Source organism: Oncorhynchus keta, chromosome 34, assembly GCF_023373465.1.
Source record: "Oncorhynchus keta strain PuntledgeMale-10-30-2019 chromosome 34, Oket_V2, whole genome shotgun sequence".
Classification (NCBI taxonomy): domain Eukaryota; kingdom Metazoa; phylum Chordata; class Actinopteri; order Salmoniformes; family Salmonidae; genus Oncorhynchus; species Oncorhynchus keta.
This window is the reverse complement of record NC_068454.1, coordinates 47,084,890-47,106,079: the sequence shown is the minus strand read 5'-3', so window position 1 is coordinate 47,106,079 and position 21,190 is coordinate 47,084,890. Positions and strand designations below refer to the sequence as shown.

Sequence of the window (21,190 nt, the reverse complement as noted above, 5' to 3'; positions counted from 1 at the left end):
GATTTGGTCCTGCCGTACATACCTACACGTACTCTATGGTCACAAGACGCAGGCCTCCTAATTGTCCCTAGAATTTCGAAGCATACAGCTGGAGGCAGGGCTTTCTCCTATAGAGCTCAATTTTTATGGAACGGTTTGCCTACCCATGTCAGAGACGCAAACTCGGTCTCAACCTTTAGGTCTTTACTGAAGACTCATCTCTTCAGTGGGTCATACGATTGAGTGTAGTCTGGCCCAGGAGTGGGAAGGTGAACGGAAAGGGTCTGGAGCAAAGAACCGCCCATGCTGTCTCTGCCTGGCCGGTTCCCCTCTTTCCACTGGGATTCTCTGCCTCTAACCCTATTACAGGGGCTGAGTCACTGGCTTACTGGAGCTCTCTCATGCCGTCTCCGGAAGGGGTGCGTCACTTGAGTGGGTTGATTCACTGATGTGGTCATCCTGTCTGGGTTGGCGCCCCCCCTTGGGTTGTGCCATGGCGGAGATCTTTGTGACTATACTCAGCCTTGTCTCAGGATGGTAAGTTGGTGGTTGAAGATATCCCTCTAGTGGTGTGGGGGCTGTGCTTTGGCAAAGTGGGTGGGGTTATATCCTTCCTGTTTGGCCCTGTCCGGGGGTGTCCTCGAATGGAGCCACAGTGTCTCCTGACCCCTCCTGTTTCAGCCTCCAGTATTGATGCTGCAGTAATTTATGTGTCGGGGGGCTAGGGTCAGTTTGTTATATCTGGAGTACTTCTCCTGTCCTATTCGGTGTCCTGTGTGAATCTAAGTGTGCGTTCTCTAATTCTCTCCTTCTCTCTTTCTTTCTCTATCTCGGAGGACCTGAGCCCTAGGTCCATGCCCCAGGACTACCTGACATGATGACTCCTTGTTGTCCCCAGTCCACCTGGCCGTGCTGCTGCTCCAGTTTCAACTGTTCTGCCTTATTATTATTCGACCATGCTGGTCATTTATGAACATTTGAACATCTTGGCCATGTTCTGTTATAATCTCCACCCGGCACAGCCAGAAGAGGACTGGCCACCCCACATAGCCTGGTTCCTCTCTAGGTTTCTTCCTAGGTTTTGGCCTTTCTAGGGAGTTTTTCCTAGCCACCGTGCTTCTACGCATGCATTGCTTGCTGTTTGGGGTTTTAGGCTGGGTTTCTGTACAGCACTGAGATATCAGCTGATGTACGAAGGGCTATATAAATAAATTTGATATGATTTGATTTGACTAAAAAGTAAAATGCGAAATGTAACCCTTCTATGGCCCAAAATCCCTCATATATATATATATATATTGTTTTGATTCGTCTGGAATGGAGTTGTTTAAGTATCTTAAAACTGCAATACAAATATTAATAAATGTATTTATAGTTTGCAAGATGTACATTTCATATTTTGTGAATCAAAAGAAAAACAAGAAAAAACGGTACAGTGATCATGTTTTAGCATGCTTGCAAATGAAATGATAATACTTGTGGACATAACAAATTCCATGGAGCTTAATCAAATCAAATCCCTGAAACGTTTTGTAAACTGGGACATGCTACATTTTTAGGCAAACAATGCACAACAGCCACGCATCTCCCTTTGCAAATGTAACATTTAAAAGAAAACATATACAAATAAATGCAAAGCCATGTAAAAATGTACACTTGAAGTTCAACAATTTAATAATTGTATAAACTTTCTAAAATAATAAATAAAAGCACCCATGTGTTTAATTTTAAATGGAGACATTTCTAAACAACAGTTACTGGTGGTTTGTGAACTGAGTAAATGTTGATAAAACATTGTTTGAGGTAGACCTTACAAGGATCTACAGACTCCGAGGCATTATTGACTATGAGATCTGTTTCTCAATGACACAAAAAAAATTACCTTTGAATTTACAAGTGTTCAACATTTTATCCAAGGTGGTAGGCATTATTTATCTAGGTTGTATCTTGTTATCTTACTTATCTTACCATGAAACTGCAACTTAAACATGCAACGTTTAATATGTACAGGCCTAAACCAACACTGCCATGGCTTTGTTGTTCCCATAACATATATTGTAAAATTTGTTAGAATCTTTGGTGGAATGTAACATAAATTCTTTGTCCCATATCAATTATGATGAATTATTTCAAATCCTAGCTTTTCAATTGTTAATTTCTGCAGCATGAAACACATGTGCTCATGTCTACCTAAACAGGCTATTATTGTGTTCTGATGTGTACAAAACTACATTTGAAAACCATTGAATCTCTGGAGTTATGGCATATGATTGAGGATGAGTTTGCAACATAATACAATGCTTTAGGAAAAACAGTTTGGCAAAAAAAATCTGTTTGGCAAAGAAATTAGGCAAATAAATTAGACACACCGATTTTATCAGTGCATGAAATAAATGACTGAAAATCATTTGTTTAAAATGAGCAATGAACAATTTGTTTATTATTATTTTTAAACTTTTTCATATTTACAGTATTGCACTTAAACTGCACAAAAGTGCATTTCAGTTTAACTGATGCTTCCTTCATGTTTTAAAAATTACAAAAAAATTGCAGTTATACCCTTTATCCTTCGAAACGTTTCGTGAACGTCTCTTTTGATGACATGATAAAAACCAAATTGGTTCCTATTCCCGCCTCATTTAGTAAAGTAGTATCTTCTAGTAGTGCCATTTGTAAACGCACACATACAAAACCTGAAGTGCAAAGAATATCTTAACTTCTATTCCTAGGAAATAGCACTATAAACAGAAAGAAAGAAAGCTAGAGAGAGCGAACAATGTGAGGAGAAAAGCTAAAAGACATTTGGACTCAGACTCATTCCTGGCAACACATATCTTCGTCCTCCGAAAGCAGAAAAAATAAGGAATTCGAATTGCTTCTTCCTGTCAGTCAAAAGTTTAAAGGAAATCAAACCCAAATGACAATTGACCTTGTGGATGAGGGGTATAGAGGGCGGTTTGAATGGCAGTGATACAACAGAATTGGGGCGTTAGGTCAGATACAACATAAAGGGCAGGCTCCATGATAGACCTGCAGTCCTGCAATCAAACTCATGCACTGAGCAGTGGCAGGAAACAATAGTGGCCATTTCTTATCTTTTTTTTTTTGCGTTTTGTTAGTCTTTTTTGTGTGTAAAGTTTAGAGCGGGTCCGATGCCTTGTGTTGTCAGTGTCTTTTCTCACACATGCAACAGTCTGTAAAGTCAACGTGACAGCATCGGATTCAGTGAGGCTCTAGTATTTGCACCCTGCTTGCTTGCTTTGACAGTTTGCTTTGTTCTAAAGTCTCCTGGTCTGGTCTGGCCTGGTTTAGCCTGGCCCTGGCCTGGCCCTGTCCTTCAGCTCAGACAGACATCCACATGTGTTTGTATGGTCCTGGACTTGTGATGTGTGCCTGGAGTGGACTGAGCCACTGGCCCCGCAGAAGTCCTGCCTGTTGGGCGAAAAGTAAAAGGAGATTTCATTGGTATTTATTTACCGTTCTCTCTACAAGTGATTGTTTTGATAGCTGGTTTTGTGACAATTTTCTCGCTCCATCCTCCATCTTCCACCGCCTCCTCCTCCTCTTATCCTCTACCCCTCCCTTTACCTGTGTATTTATTTTTCTCTCTCTCTGTCTCTCTCTTACATTCTCCCTCTCAGTGTTTTTATTTTAATTTTTTTGTTTAAGCTATAAGTGTCAGACCCGATCACTGGGCTCAGTCTTGTGTGAGAAGTGGGTTATTATGAGGGCCTGGGGCAAGTGGAGGGGAAGCCCGGTGAGGTCAGAGACCCAGAGCTTCAGCATGTTTTCTTGCCTTGAGTCGGAGATCGGCGATGCTAGAGTTCTTGCTGTTGCTCTTGGCAGCCGCGGCCACGGCCGCCGCTGCAGAGGCTGAGTCCGCTAGCGAGGCGATTGGAAGTCCAAAGGGTGGGGGCGGGAACATCAGGTAGGGTGCGTGCGCTGCCAGGTGAGGGTGCAGGTGATGGTGGGAGTGAGCCACGCTCTCCAACTGGAGCTGGGCCTGAACCTGCAGGACAACCAAAAACAAACCCTAGGTTAGTGAGTCCTTCCCAGCCATTCAGGCTGTGTGTATGTGAGGAGAGCTGAAGGTTTAGGTTACACAGTTTGACACTATTAAATTATCCTTCAAGTTCTACCCCCTCGAAGCTGTTGCTTACTTTGTGTTTTCTTAGAGAATAGTTAGGAAGTGCACTCAGAGTCCTTTTTTCATGTCAGCTATTCTTAAAGTTAATGAATCATACATAACTTCACAGACACAATGTCCAATATCACAGTCTGGAATCAAAGTTTCTCTAAGACCCTGCACAGATTTGTCTAATTCACTGAGGACTCCCTCATAACCTTGGAAATATGCAATGTCCTGTTATCCTGTTTATGGATTCAACTGCATAAATAAACAATTTTGCACCCTAACAACATTCACGTATTTAGAATTATAAATATTTATCCATAAATGTTCCTGAGCAAAGGGAAAGCGAGTCATAAGGAGCATAGAATATCAGTTTTCACATTCTTGGCAATTATTTTGAGAAGTAGGTGAAAATTACACATCCCTGTACTTCAGAGGGAGAGCTACGTTGCCTCTTGCCATTTCTCATGTGTTTCAAACTCCACAGAAAACAGAGAAGTGGATTGCCTTTTGCATTCTCATCCAACCCAAATAAAACTGAATTGAATTAAACCTGTTAGGGAAGTTGCGAATTTTCGCAGCTTTTTGTTAAAAATCGCGCAACATTTCAGCGCCCTGCTATTCATGCCAGGAATATAGTATATGCATATGATTAGTATGTGTGGATAGAAAACACTCAGACGTTTCAAAAACTGGTTAAATCACGGCTGTGACTATAACAGAACGTGCGTTTCATCGAAAAGTGCAGGAAAATCTGATCACTGAAAATGGAAAAAAATATCCATGCGCCACTTCCAAGGATTGTTAAAGGTGAACCGGATTAAATGAGGTCAAGGTTGCAATACCTACAGCTTCCACACGTTGTCTAGAGTCTTGTCATTTGCCAACTATTTGTTTCTTGGTCAAACAGATGCAAGGCAACGCATTTCTTCCGGTCTCCGACCGGATATTTTGGTTGAGATTTATCCGGACAGCATTTCCAGACGGACACCTATAGAATTGACATCGCCTCGTTATCAATTTTATCGCTTAACGTGTACTAATACCTAAAGTTGCATTACAAAAGTATTTTGAAGTGTTTTGTGAAAGTTTATCGTCGACTTTTTTAATTTAAAAAAATTACGTTACGTTAGAAAACGCTATTTTTTTCCGTTGTTCACACAAGTGTTCATAGATCGATATCTAGGCTATATATGGACCAATTTAATCGAAAAAAGACCCAAAATGATGTTTATTGGACATCTAGGAGTGCCAAGAAAGAACCTTGTCAAAGGTAATGAATGTTTTATATTTTATTTCTGCGTTTTGAGTAGCCCCCGGCTATCGCAAAATCTGTCGTTAGGTGACGTTGAAGTATTTTGGGGGATACATGCTATCAGATAATAGCTTCTCATGCTTTCGCCGAAAAGCATTCTACAAATCTGACTTGGTGGATAGATTCACAACGAGTGTAGCTTTAATTCAGTACCTTGTATGTGCATTTTAATGAAAGTTTGAGTTTTATCAGAAACTATACGTGGCGCACTTGAAATTTCCGCTGATTGATGTTCCCACAGCGGGAGCACTTCCCTAACTTAAGCAACGTATGGTAAACATTTTAAGAGAGAGCAAGCTGTCTTTACCAATTCTTTATTTTGGAAAATCATTGAAATTAGTTGTTTAACTGCAAGAGAGAATTAATGTAAACCCTAAAATATGCTTTCTTGGACGTTATTTCATTGCATACTGCTGACCAGTATTTGTACTCTCACTGCATTGCAGTAACAGGACCCACAGACACGAGGCAGTGCATAAATACCCAGTAGGTTTCTTTTCCTTGGTTACCAAGTGGCACTGTTACCAAACACTCAAAAAATAGGCCCGATTCCAGATGCATGGATATGAACTTTTCATAAGGCACGGCTAACATTCAAACAAAGGGCCTTGTTCCAAATGTATCAGTACAGACTGTCTGTCAAATTCAGAAGGGATCTCTTAGCTTGCTGTAAAGTTTGCTCAACGGATCAGTGAAATGGAACATGGCATGAGGCGCTACGGACGCTTCAGATGCCATATCTTAATTTGACCATCCTGTTGTTGAAGGAATTTTCCTGCACTGCAAGAAATGCAAACTTGTAGTGTATTACAGTTTTTTTATTGATATCCCAATTGGTAGTTACAGTCTTGTCCCATCGCTGCAACTCCCATACGGACTCAGGAGAGGCAAATCAAGAGCCATGCATCCTGCATCCACGACCCTGACAAGCTACACTGCTTTTTGACACACTGCTCGCTTAACCCGGAAGCCAGCCACACCAATGTCTCAGAGGAAACACCTTTAGACCGCTGTGCCACTAGGGAAGCCCTTGTATATTCGCGATTGAAAAAACGCTTTTAAAGTTTTCAATTTCCACTTTTACATTTCAGACTTGCTTATGTCATGCTTCACTTTTCTGCTTTCAAGTTTACTATGTTTTTTACTGGATCCATGGCATTATTTAGAATGCATAACACAGAAGCTTATACTTAAGAAATAAGGCACGAGGGGGTGCGGTATATGGCCAATGTACCACGGCTAAGGGCTGTTCTTTTGCACGACACAATGTGGAGTGCCTGGATACAGCCATTAGCGGTGGTATATTGGCCATATACCACAAACCCCCTCGTGCCTTATTGCTTAAATATAAGCTTCTGCTAATCAGCATTCAGGACTCTAACGACCCAGGTTATAATATATTATATAGAACAAATTATTTGAACAACAGTGCAGAAAGAAAGTGCGGTTTCACGTAAAACATTTTTTAAATAGTGTGCATTCAACAGGATTTGACCTCATACCCTCATGTCCCTGAATGTTCCATAGTTCCCTACTCCACCTGCTGAGCCATCTGTCAGCTGAAACTACATTTATAAAATCCTAACTATATTGGTAAGTATGGTGTCCAGTAGAGGTTGAGTATGAAAGCAGCTTGGAAACGAAGAAAGCATCGGAACCACAACGAAATCAGAGGGATCTCACATTCTGCTACACATGGTTTGAAAAAACATGTGGTCAAATGAAGCTTCGGACATCATTGATAAAGTGATACACGAATTGGCACACTGCTTCGAAGTTAGCTGCTTAGCGATTTGGAAGCATGCCTCGGAGCTCTGGTTCCAAACGTAACATCACTAACTCTGGCTGGATTCCAGTAGGTTTCCAACTTTGCAAGCCAGTATAATGTGACTTGCAGGCCCAATGTGGCCTGTAAACCAGGTGTTTCCTAACACCAATGGTGATAGGGTAAAACTAGGACATCAAAGTAAGGCCTTACAATGTGTAACATTTTGTCATAAAGTTTCATTTAACGATAACATTCACCTAGATACTAATTTGGTAAAAGCTACAGGCCTTTAAAAGGAAACTAACACTAACAAATACAGTCATGGGTGGTAACCCTGGATTGCTGTCTGTCTCAGGCCTGGTAGAGGTAGTGCTTCTCTCTCAGTACACAGGCCTCATGCCTCCCTCCCTGCAAACGCAGCTCACCATCAATATCCATCAGAGACCTCTCCAGTCTCTGCTTTCATCATCTCTTTTATGTGCTCCCGTTGCCGCGGCGTTCGCTTAATTAGAGCCAAGCTTTTCACAGGGGTGAGGCGGACAACGTAGTGGCCAGGCCTCAAAAACAGACACCGCCAGATCAAATGACTCTCCAACACACATGCACAAATACACCACTCTCAACACACCCCAAAGGTGAAAGGCGTTCTGGGGTTGACTTGAATTACCCCCAGCTCCATAGGTTTCTCAATTGCCACCCTAGCCCTTGTACACTGCAACCTATCTCTTTGAGAGATGATTGAGAAGTATGGTTGTTTGTATTTTGGGGCTCAATATCAACTACACGTTCTATTGGATTAAAGAGGGGGGAAAGTAGCGTAAATTTGTATGACTACATCAAACCTTTCAACCATGCTAACACATTTAGAAACTATAGCTTTTTGTCAGTTAATGGATGTTAAATATTGAAGTTTGCTCGTGTACAGTCACTCATGCATGCATTTTCGAGGTAAATAATGAATGTGGGATTCGTCATGAAAAATAGAAAACAAAGCACCTGTTGAAAAGGCATCCGTAGAGCTCCCATGTTGACGTAGGGCGCTACTCTGCAGGCATCCAGATGACTGGCAGTGCCCAGAATGACACCTGGAAAGTAGGAAGAAGTGTCTGTCAGACAGTGAGACAGTTATGTTTGATTATAAGGCAGGCTGAAATGGTTGGTCAAAGTTTTCAAGATTAAACATTTTCATTTTGCACTTGATAATATAATAATTTAACATAATAAAGTACATGCGAGCATAATTATTGTAGGTATTGCACAAAATATAGCAAGCTTTTACATGACACCTAATTATGTGGAATAAACATTTGCAAGTGTAAAAGTACAAGCTTAGTAATCATCACAACGCAAATCATTAAACAAATAGATGGATAGTAAAATAGAATTTACCTTTATGCATCTGGTTTTCTTGTTTCCGACATTTTGCTCTTCTGTTTTGAAACCAAACCTGGAAACCAAAATGTAAGCAGTGAATACACAGCAAAATCAATGGTATACATTTAACTGTAGCTTAATTTCAGTGAACATTTGAGTCCCACTGTACTGGTGTTAAAATAAGACTTTTGAAAGTGTTAAAGATTTAACTCCATTTCAGTGTTCCCCATTTTACTTGGAAAGTGTCAAATGTACATGTACACTAGTTTCAGTGAACATATGAGTCCCACAGAACTGGTGTTAAAATAACACTTTAGAAAGTGTTCAAGATTTGTAGAACTTGTAGTGTTCCCCATTCTACTCTTAAAGTGTTCAAATGAACATGATTGTGGTGTTTGCATAGTTCTACTGTAGAGAGATATGCAGTGTAAAGAAACACTTGATTTAGAGTAAACTGGACTCACTTTGCATGGTGCCAACACTGTTACTGAAATTAACAACTGTAGTGTTACAGTAAATTGTTTTGAGGTGTTGTTTTAACACTGTGCGGTGTAAAGCCTAATTTGCATATTTCCCATGGTGCCTTTTCTTTTCAAGTGAATTTTATACTTAAGTTCCATGACTGTATTTGTTAGTGACAGAGACATGTCTATCATTTTTTTATTTTTTTTATTTCCATTTAAAGGCCTGTGGCTTTCACCAAGTGAGTACCTAGGCAAATGCCATTATTAAATTATAACTCTATGAAAATACATATACAGTACCAGTCAATTTTTTGGACACACCTACTCATTCCAATGTTCTTTATTTTTACTATTTTATACATTGTAGAATAATATTGAAGACATCAAAACTATGAAATAACACATATGTAATCATGTAGTAACCAAAATAAGTGTTAAACAAATCAAAATACATTACATATTTTAGAATCTTCAAAGTAGCCACTCTTTGCCTTGATGACAGCTTTGCACACTGTTGAAAATAGTAAAAATAAAGAACATCCTTGAATAAGTAGGTGTATCCAAACTTTTGACTGGTACTGTATATCATAAGGCCTTACTTTGATGGCCTAATTTTACCCTAACACAATGGTGTTAGGAAGCTCCTGGTTTACAGACCACATCAGGCCCTGCAACTCACATAACGCCAGCTTGCAAAGTGATGTGTAAAACCTATTGGAATCCAGGCAGAGTTAGGCTATCCAACAGTTGGATCTTGTTTAACATGCACCCTGCTTTCAGAATGACTCTCAGGGTTAGGAAAGTTGATAAGAAGACTACCTGAACCATTTAAACTGGAACAACCATTTCAGTAACAGGTGCATTAAATCTGACTGATTGGATTAGTTTAGATACATGTGTTATGTATCTTTGTGTAGCGTAATATTAATCAATCAATGTATATGCAAAAACACAGATATTTAAAACAATCTTAAATGATCTACCTGAATTAGAGAATGCACAGCCAATTTTATTTTAATGATAACATATTTGCTTAGGCCACAGGACTCTGTCATTAAAAAATACTGTAAAAGGTGGTTTTCACTCCAAAGGCAAGGCACTTTGGGATATATGAAAATAAGGCTTTTACAATAAGCAGTGTGATAATTTAACACTGAAACGTGTGAACCCATATACAGTAGACACTGTCAGTGTTGATTTAACATTGGATAATTTGCTGCGTACAAAATATCGACAGACAATATATGGCCTAACAATAATGTCGACACTAAAATATATGTAGGCCTAGTGCTAAACAAACGGTGCAAAAAAAGGTCACTGTTACTCTGTGTAATCCAACTAAGCACCATTGCTCACCAGGTTGCAGAAGCAGCATAGCCTATTGTTAACTATTATCAACCTAATTCCCCTCCATTAATCCATCATCTCCTCTCCCCTTCGACACCAGTTATGATTATCATTTACAGTAGCGGGATTCGCGATTAGATGACCACAAAGGGCGCTGTCTAATTATTCATGGTTCCGCAGCCATTTCACAAGTGAACATCATTAAAGGCGTTTGGATTGGACTGCAATAATACGTTTGTCGATAAAGTATGCATTATTGACTTTGCCTGCCCACAGATGATTAAATAAGAACGTGTTCTTAACTAACTTGCCTAGTTACATAAAGGTTAACTAAAAACTAAAATAAATAAACCTCAATCTGTCACTACATTGCATATTGCAAACAAATGTTTGTCTAATGTTGTGTTTAGGAATAGGCTATTTTGGCCTATTATTAGCCTGTTTCCTATTATTATTATTATAGGCTATGGCTATATCATTATTCTTATACTGCTAATTATATTATTTGATTGTTTTAGGCGTGGCTATATCACGAGGTGTATTTTAATCACTACTGTTTTTGTTCCTCAAAGGTCTGTATTAACACAACAACTACAAATAAATCAAAAAGTATACAGCTCAGGATCAATTCCAATTAGCCTACGTACCAGAATGATAATCAAAGTGAACTACACTGGTTGCGACAGTAATTTCACCATTAAGGACCACTCAATGATGCGCTTCACAAACACCCTAATTTAATTTCCTTTGGATTTTTATTAGAGACAGTGAATAATTACATTTAATTTAGCTCTGCACCAGACACCTAAATATATTAGTCGTAGGGCTAATCAAATTACTCCGCGCTCCTCACCAAGCTCTCATAACTTTCCATTAGATTCCCGACAGCTGCGCGCGGCGTAGGGCTTCTGTTTCGACACCTACGTGCAGGTTCTATACCCGTCTATCTACCACATTGCTGCCGGACAATTTTCTTCAGATTCATTTGGGTTTTCAAATCGAAAACCAGTCCCATAGCCATGAACAGGAGAGGCTGCGATGATGTTTTTAAATGTGTGTGGTTTTGGCCCTAACTGCCGATTTCAGGCCATTAAATAGCCCTATGTGTTTGTTGATAGTGTGTGTTATTGTTGTAAATATTTATCCCACTGCGTTTTAGCAGGTACGGCTAAATATTGCCATATCCTGTTCACCAGAATTGTATTTAGGCCATTTACAATTCAATTTTTGTTTTATGTTGCGCTTGCAAGCCGTTACTGGGTGTAGATTTATAATATTACTTATTCCTCCGATTAGATCTCAGAACATGAGGTGTCCCACCGACTGAGTTGCAGCAGAATTTAATTAGCCTATTTCTAATCCATGTTTAAGGGAACAGTATATCAAGCCAATGCCAGATAATACAAAGACAACACGGGAGGAAAGGAGGTGACTGACATATAGCCTACACGGGTGCCCCCTAAGCACTCGTACAATCTCTTCATACATTTTAATGATGTGGTGAGATCTTTCCGAAGCACATTATTATTGTTATTCATTTTTCATTTAACCTTTATTTTAACTACATAAACAACTTTTCTTCTACAATAATCTGCCAGGAGACAGGTTTAAATTCACCCAATGCCACTTTGAGCAACTATGATGTGGCAATGGCTATAGGTGTAATTGTATTTGCTTTAAAGCAACAGTATTTTGGTAGGTCTGTCTAATATTTCTTTTTAAATAGGCCATTGTTATCATGACATGCATTTGTTTGATAATTTATTCAAGGCAAAATAAATAAATACAAGTTTAACAGTAACCAGTACAGTATTATTATTATTAGTAGTATAAGTATTGCGCTATTATTGGTCTGTTATTGTACCTGATACCATCCATGAGAAGTATTTGCCAGAAATGTAATTTAGAAACATTGCCAAACTAATTTCACCGAGGTCGTGAGGTCAATCTGTGTGATAAAATCATGTGGCTTTCCACAATATCGAGTCAGTTACATCCACACAGTTTACTGAATCTTAAATCGCATGATATGTTTGTCTCGTTGCATCTGGTGTGTGTATGTTACATCTCGGTATAACTGGGCCCCAAGAGAACAGGCAGGGCTAACCAAAAATAATATTAGGCCTATAGTTTATTAAATTAATCATAACCGGTGACAATTGCAAGTGGGTGAATAATTGATATAAAAACAGAAACCTCAGCGCTATCTTATTTATAAATCTGAATATGCATTGTATTTAACGTGCACCGGAAACGATTGTCCTAACGTGTTTATCTCACGAAATTTAAGGAAATAAAATCATTTAAAAAAATGTCATAGTAAGATGCTGTTTCAGAATGAATATACCCCAAACCTGACAGGTCAGCAATTTGATTTATTTAATTATGAAATCAATGTGAAGTAACAACTTTCAAAAGATATCACCTTTACCAATATGACAACATACATTTTATAAGTAAGTCAAAGTGTATCTAAACATTCGATTTTTTTATAGCCACATAGTTTTTAAATGGGATGCTTATCAATATGGTTTGTAGCAGGCTGTTGCATTGCAAACCCATAAGTTGTGGCCGTATAGCCTTCTGCAACGTGTTTCATTTGTGACCATACATAATTCCTGATCTAGGCCCTACATTACATCCATCTCACCCATATAGGGCCGCTTTACACTACACTTCTTTGACAACACAAACTAGGTCCAACAGAGACACTTGATTCAAATATATCTTTAGGAGATGTCTCCGACACAACCTCCGGAGTTAGTGTTGGACATCTACACCCAGCAGCCACACCCCCCCTCTGAGTAGTACAGTGTAAAGACATTTAGCTCTTCCACACCATATGTCCATGCAATAATTACCGCAATTACCTTAATATTTAATGTAATGATTTACAAATGTGTGGATATTTTACAGTCTTTAATTTTGAATTAGGCCAGTAAACCATACGTTTTTCTCTGTTAGCAAAATTCAAAATTAAAGGCTGTACAATGTCTACACATGTGTGAATCATTGCATTAATTAAGTGTGCAACATTATGTGCAATATGGTTTAGATGAGAAGCTCCTTTATATTTTGAATTTGATTTACGGTATACTATCACACATGACGCACGAATTTGCCTTTGGCCACACCACAACTAAGGCTAGTGTAAACAGAAAAGTTGCAAATCTGATGTTGAAGAGAGATAGCTCTCACGAGACATATTTTACTCATGTAAATCCACTCTTATTGTGAAACACGAATTACAGTAGGCCTCATTTTCTTGAATCGCCCCTTATAATTGTCCACATGCCACTGTCTCTGGACGTATCAATCTGACAAACTCTCACGCATTTTTTTCTAACATGTCCAGAGCCTCGTTTCCCAGTTACCATGTAATTTAAGCATTATGATGATCGTACCAGATGCATCGTTATTTGCGAGCCAACGTTTTAAGTGTCCCAAAGAAGCACGTAGAACGTTCGCTAAATGCATCGTTAGACAATGTGTAGATACTGAAAGGATCGAAAGAAAAGTTTCGCTGTTCTCGCATCAGTTTACCTTAACTTTATAATTATTGATGACGGGTCAGCTCATAGAGAGTTACTGTATTACCACCTATGGATGTAAATAGGCTATTGAGGCGGCTTATTATGCTTACCCAATAATATAATGTACTAAATCACAAGATTGGGTACATCATTGCGCACATGTTGTTACACATCGTGAAACACATTGAGGAAAGAATTACAACCTGTAGTCCAGTCGCCAAATGTTAACACAAAATTGATTGAACATTAAATTGATTTCGTGTTCCTTAAACAACAGGAAGTATATTGTACACTCAACTTTCCTGCCAGGTCTTGACTATGGTAACACCATTTACCAGAATGAAGCCGCCACTAGGCTACTCTCCTACACCTTTGGATTCCGTCTAGCATAGCATCCTTCGTTTTATCACAAGTGACAGTTTTAATAATCATCACTGCATCCTGTATCAAAAGGTTGGCTGGTCCTCATTAAAGTCGTGTAGGCCACTCCACTATTCTTTTTTTTGTTTACAAAGCTCTACTACACAAGTTTCTGACTGACATAACTTCGTTGTTGAAGTATAAAAAACATGTTACCAAACCCGTTCACATGGTTGGTTAACTCTTGAGGTTCCTCGGGTCTCGATCAAATAAGATACATCTGCTTTTAGATCTAATGCAACTCACCGCTGGAACAATTTAGAAAACCCATTACAATTGGACGTTCGTTCTGGTGCCACTCGGGCAATTTAATGTGTTGATTGAGGACCTAGTAGTTTAGGAATGAATGTAACTGTTTTTCTTACTTTTTGTGTTGTGCTGTATTTTTGAATTTACATTGTATTGATTGCTGTTTTGTTTCATATTATATTTGGTTGTTGTGTTGACTCTCGATGTTTTTTTCTCCTGAATAAATAAATAACACAAAATGTAAATAGTCCTAGCCTATATAGGCCCATGTAGCCTAACTTTTAATGCCGTCATCTCGATTTTCATGTGAAGCATCAAATGATCAAATTGTAACAATTGCAAATAATTTGGCAACTTTGTAGGCTATTTGTAGTTAACTTTGCTCAGACGTTAGCGGCATTCACAGTCAGACGGATAGCCTAAACATCTTGAATCTGTGTTAAGCGAAGATCTTCTGTGAACCAAATGACATGGAAGGGCAAAAAAGCATCTAAGAAGGTAAGAATGTTCTGAAAATGATCTTAACGCTACGAAGGCTCTGTGAAACGAGGCCTACAACAATCCTTTATGCTTTCCGCTCAAAATCGCAACCTTTTTTGCCCACGTTTTTTTGTACAAAACCTTGATGAAAAGTAGGGACAGACCTTTCTAGGGTTTTGTCCAAAAGCGTATACCTTTATCCCTACAGCTTTATATTTATGGTTTTCACTTTCAGTTGATGGAGACCGGGTGTTACCTGCACTCTTGCCTCTGACAGTCCCAGCCTCTGGCTCAGCTCTTCCCGCATGAAGGCGTCGGGGTAGTGAGTCTCGTCGAACAAGCGCTCCAGCTCGTTGAGCTGTTCCAGAGTAAAGTTTGTCCTGCTCCGCCGCTGCTTCAGTTTGCTCTGTGCGTCCTCGTCCTCAGACTTTACGTCCTCCTTCTTCTCTTTACACTCATATATCCCTGCGTGAACACACGTTTTAAAATACAGTACACCTCCAGATTAAACATAACAAACGCTTACACCTGCACCTGCAACTACTCTCTCTCACACACACACACACACACACACACACACACACACACACACACACACACACACACACACACACACACACACACACACACACACACACACACACACACACACACACACACACACACACACACACACACACGTGTGTATATTTACTTGGTGGGATATATAGTAGGTGTTATGGTAGTCAGCCAGAGAAAGAGAAGAGAACATTTTTCAGAAGCTCGATCTCTATTGGTCAAAATACAATTTACAAATGTATTTAGAAATAAATTACCAAAATGCAGGCTATATTATATTGAACGTGATTCACACACATTATGATATCCTCGATCATAAAAGCATGTAACGTTCAGGTCTAATTATAATTTAATGTGATTATTATTTTGTAAAATTATAGTGGTCATTGTTTTACAGTAAGTTGTGAATGGTATTTTTTTAATGATTATATCTATTTTCTTCTTCTAGATTGAAAAAAAGTCATTCCTCGAGGTTGTAACCTATTAGCCTAATTGTCGTGAAATGTTTTATATGATATCATAGGCCTATCTATCATACAACAAACCATTTCCATGGCAGTTAAACTTATAAACCTGATAAATAACTTAACTTAGTGTGTATAAAAGTCTATTAAATCTGAATATTTCACAAGATTTCACAAGTTAATAGTTTTTACTTAAAAGACAGTTATGTTCAGATAGTTATTGATGACAGGTTATAAACATATTATTACCGGGTCTAATGTCTTGGTATATCATTAATATCACCATCATATTTTGCCTGTAACAAAAAAAATGCATCATTATATACGGACCTATAGACGGACCAATTGTGTGCTATACAAAAAGGTAGTGGAGAACTTACATCCAAACACTGATATGCCTATTACAGTGCAAGAGCATGCATCCAACTTCGAGGTGCACGGGATAATTTTGTGTATGAAGTTATTTGTAGGTCTATATGTGTTATGTCATGTAAATGAAAGCAAGAAGCACTTCATATAGGTGAACAGCCAAAATAAAAATGTCTGGTCCATTGAACGAGAGATTAAAATGTAAATTATTAGGCTACTGGATCCTGACTGGCAGAAGGGAAAGTATCACTCCTATTCATTGTGCAGTGGAAACATTGCTGAGCCCTATCATGAATCTCATCGCCATCAATACGTGATTATTAATCGATATGATTTGCTATTTAATATGCTACAATGATCGACAGCAGTGAGATAATATTGATATTATATAGATTACATTCAAAATAGGCTATTATAGAGAAAAGTGTTTCAATGAATCTACAAATTACTACGACCTGTGTTTACGAGATACCTTCAACAATAACTGCAGTAATCGAAATGTTTTCGTTACAGTTTTGAGCGTGTCAATGTTTTGGCCACAATACCTTTACAATCGATGTCTGTTATTGTTAAAACCAAGAGCTTGATCCGTGTAAGAATGCGATGCATCTCAGCCATTCACGCTACAACTCGAGCGGGTGGATAAAAACGTACCTTCTGTGGCCCTTGAAACGTTAAACTCCTTGAGTTTTTCTTTCTCTATCTCTATGTGCTCCTTGAATAGATGTACTGGGAAGTGGTTGCTGCCTTCCGTTATGTCCTGTAGACTTGTCTCCGAGTTCCCTAGCTCCCTTGCCCGCGCCAAGCCACTCTCCAAAACTTCCCTGTACGTGATACTCTCCTTACTGCTCTCCTTGGTTTTCTGGTCGAAAGATTTCGAGACGAACGCTGTAAGTTCTTCCATGGCCGCTCAGTGGTCCTGAGCACCGAAATCCACTTTAAAATTACCTATATAACCTAAGCAGTCTGCTCGTAGAGCGCTCCGTCGTGATATCACTCCTGCTGTTATGATTGTGTTTTTGAGTGCACACTATTTATACACCGCCACCTCAGCCCAGCCCCCATCTCTGTGTCTTGGGCAATTATGGGCTGCTCGACTTGTCTGAATTCAACTTTCAGCAGCTTCTCCAGAAATCAATGCTTCGACAGAGGCGGTTAATTGAATTACGGGTCATTAAAATGCCTAAGGTGCCTTACGGCGAAAGCGTGCGAGATCTGTAGGCCCATGTTTAATTAATTCAACGATAATTTCATTAACGTGATTATGAAATGTGAATACGGAGTGGTTGGGTTTGCTCCTCCTGGTGTTGCTATTTGTTTGAGCTGACAAGTAAGAATTAAAATCACAATAACATAAACAACAATCATAATATAATACATATGCTCCAACTATTGGGATTTACAATTCAGTGGAAAGCATTGGCAACAGACTAGTGATGCTGTATGAGCTTCCTACAATGGTGGTCCATGATTCGAGTACAATTACCCATACTTTCTCTAGGGATAATTCTATTTAGGCTATATGATGCATAGGCTATATCATATCATTAATTTTGTTTTGCAGGTGTGAATCGTGTGACAATAATTCAAAATAGGCTGCAGTCCACACATTTTCTGAGATTGTAATTCACTTTGAAATATTTGCAAATAAATAACATGCCAATGATTCTACAAATTCTAGAATTTCCTTAATGATAGGCAACACAAATACTGGTTTCCGACGTTTTGGAGAACAAATAAAAATTCCATGTTATTTGACTTTTGTAATGGTAATTTCGTCATAAACTATGAGTGAGTAAATATTTACGATTACAATGCATCTATTATTAGTGAAGGAAATACATGCATAAAAGGTGATTGCCAGAAAATCGGCTAACATTCCCTCGTCAATTTATAGGGGCTTCTACTTCCAATCAAATTCAACAAATCTCAGTGACTTTACATGTCTGTTTGCTCAATCTGAAGTTGGCCTAGACATTTTGTTCATAATTCATATTATTGAAACACCTCTGGGAGTACTAAGTGTTAAACTGTATGTTTCTTAAAATGCATTGATAATCAATAACATTACATGTGGTGTGAAATGTTCCCTTATTTATAACTAGGATTTTCATAGAAATAGATGTTGGCTATAATAGCAGAACATTATCTAAAACGCATGTACGGGTCCAGCTCAGAAACACAAAAGACCGAGAGAAGAGAGCTGTCCCTGGGGTTTTCTACCCGGAGAGCCCCGGCAGTGTGAAAGCGCTCAGTGAAGCTGTGCGTGTTTTGATATCTCTCCATTTATCACAAAACCCGTCTCACATCTCAGTGGCCGACGCGCGCAGGCAGAGGAACTTCCCCCGTGCCATGAACTGCGCCCTTTGTTGTTAATGAACGTAAATCCTCCTCACAACATAATTCGGTGTTCCGAGTCTCCACATTGAATACTTAGACTTGTAAAGGGATGTGCGTGTGTGGTCAATAACGAAATACATCCTAATTGGTCTCACATAACCATAACACTAACTTTTTCTGCAATGGGATGAAAACTAATCACAACCCATTCTTAAAATCATCACAATATTGGTTGCTATCTTCAAACATAAGCTATATTTCAGTATTAGTAAACCATTAGGCTAAGTTATACATCCTATATTTCAGTTTGTGTCGAGGGTTCAAAAGAGCCCAACAACTAATAAAGGTGATACAGCAGGTGAGAGGGTACCATGGCTGTTTTAGAGGTGCTAGGTTACCAAACTCTCACTATAGGTGCTCTACAGGATGAATCATGAATGATATTAAAATTGCTTGCATTAGCCTATAACAACATAGTAATTGTAGGCCAATTGAATGAAAACAACATAATTTGTGGGTAGTGAAATATTAATATTTAGGATAAAAACATCGAAAAGTAATGTAATCTTGTAAATGTAATGTAAAACAACAACAACAACGTGTGACATATTTGAAAATGTGGTTCCAGTCATCTAACATGCATTTCAAACTAGGGTTTCCTCTTCATCAGCAGGATCTTAATTGTGAAACTTCAAAGTTATTATTTTTTTTCCAAACGTTTGAATAAGTCCAATTGAAGTGGAGTATCCACATGTGGAGCCAAGTCTTTTAGGTCACATGTTTTTTTTTTTACATGTTAACCTCTACTTACCTATTCTATTTACTAGGCCTACATTATATTGTCAATGTATACAAACATGTTAGAATTATTATAACTAGGGGTTCACAGCGAATTTCACTTAAACCTTCATATTCGAAGCTCACTTTAACCAGCCAGGTCACCCAAGATTACAAATCAGTTTTCCACGTCCATCCATGTCTGAGGACCTCCGGAGATGATATAGAAACCGGCCACTAGGGGCAACCACAAGCACTGTTACCTTCAAGTAGGTATTGATTTTGATAGAGTGTTGTAGACGGGGATGGATGATGGGTGTAAGCATCTGCCTCTGATTCCAAAGGTTGCAAATTCAAATCCACCAATACAAAGTCCTTTCTTATATTCAGAGTTAATAAGAATCTGGAGTAAATGTCTGAACTTAACCCTATTCTTCAAAATTCGGGTTAGGGTTAGGGTTAAACTTACCCTTAGACACTTTGAAATTTGACGTTTGAGAAACATGGATGAACATTTAATTCTGACGTGAGACTGTGAGAGCTGGTAGACTTAAACCATAATATGCACAGCCACACTTGACCTAGAGACTTAAAACTTTGTACTGTGCTATTCAGACCCCTTGAATTGTTACACATTTTGTTATATTACAGCCTTATTCTAAAATTGATTATGAATTTTTTCCTCATACATTTTCAGACAATACCCCATAATGACAAAGTGAAAACAGGTTTTTTGACATTTTTGCAGATTTATTCAATATACAAAACAGAAATACCGTATTTACATAAGAATTCAGATTCTTTGCCATGAGACTCAAAATTGAGCTCAGGTGCATCCTGTTTCCATTGATCATCCTTGAGATGTTTCTACAACTTGATAGGAGTCCACTTGTGGTAAATTCAATTGATTGGACATGATTTGGAAAGGCACACACCTATCTATATAAGGTCCCACAATTGACAGTGCATGTCAGAGCAAAAACCAAGCCATGAGGTCGAAGGAATTGTCCGTAAAGCTCCGAGAAAGGATTGTGTCGAGGCACAGATCTGAGGAAGAATATAAAAAAATGTCTGCAAATTTGAAGGTCCCCAAGAACACAATGGCCATCATTCTTAAATGGAAGAAGTTTGGAACCACCAAGACTCTTCCTAGAACTGGCCGCCTGGCCAAACTGAGCAATTGGGGAGAAGAGTCTTGGTCTGGGAAGTGACCAAGAACCCAATGGACACTCTGGCAGAGCTCTAGAGTTCATCTGTGGAGATGGGAGAACCTTCCAGAAGGATAAAAATCTCTGCAGGACTCCACCAATCGGGCCTTTATGGTAGAGTGGCCAGATGGAAGCCACTCCTCAGTAAAAGGCACATGACAGCCCGCTTGGAGTTTGCAAAAAGGCACCTAAAGGACTCTGACCATGAGAAACAAGATTCTCTGGTCTGATGAAACAAAGATTGAACTCTTTGATCCGAATGCCAATCGTCACATCTGGAGGAAACCTGGCACCATCCTTGCGGTCGGTGAGGCATGGTGATGGCAGCATCATAATGCTGTGGGGATGTTTTTCAGCGGAAGGGACTGGGAGAATAGTTAGGATCGAGGGAAAGATGAACGGCGCAATGTACA

The 21,190-nt window shown here is 38.9% G+C and overlaps 1 protein-coding gene across 3 annotated transcripts; it reads right to left on the bottom strand.

The window, feature by feature from the left end:
* Positions 1-1,630: 1,630 nt before the first annotated feature.
* On the bottom strand, positions 1,631-17,463 carry LOC118367205 (short stature homeobox protein). Of its 3 annotated transcripts, none has more exons than XM_035750357.1 (6): positions 17,107-17,463; positions 15,318-15,526; positions 8,584-8,641; positions 8,191-8,300; positions 3,776-3,988; positions 1,631-3,411 (listed from the first exon to the last, which is right to left on the bottom strand). In XM_035750357.1, the coding sequence occupies exons 1-6, from the start codon at positions 17,354-17,356 to the stop codon at positions 3,322-3,324; spliced, it is 930 nt and encodes a 309-aa protein (XP_035606250.1). In that variant the 5' UTR covers positions 17,357-17,463; the 3' UTR covers positions 1,631-3,321. The 3 variants fall into 3 exon arrangements, with proteins under 3 accessions (XP_035606250.1, XP_035606251.1, XP_035606252.1); XM_035750358.1 differs by having other exon boundaries at positions 8,191-8,279; XM_035750359.1 differs by having other exon boundaries at positions 1,631-3,988.
* Positions 17,464-21,190: the final 3,727 nt, after the last annotated feature.

What these genes read in the sequence shown, in the direction of transcription:
- LOC118367205 (XM_035750357.1), bottom strand. Translation starts at nt 17,356, where the DNA reads ATGGAAGAACTTACAGCGTTCGTCTCGAAATCTTTCGACCAGAAAACC. An exon ending in TGTCAGAGGCAAGAGTGCAG is followed by an intron (nt 8,642 to 15,317) that starts GTAACACCCGGT and finishes TTTGGTTTCCAG; the next exon opens with GTTTGGTTTCAAAACAGAAG. An exon ending in AGAAAACCAGATGCATAAAG is followed by an intron (nt 8,301 to 8,583) that starts GTAAATTCTATT and finishes ACTGTCTGACAG; the next exon opens with ACACTTCTTCCTACTTTCCA.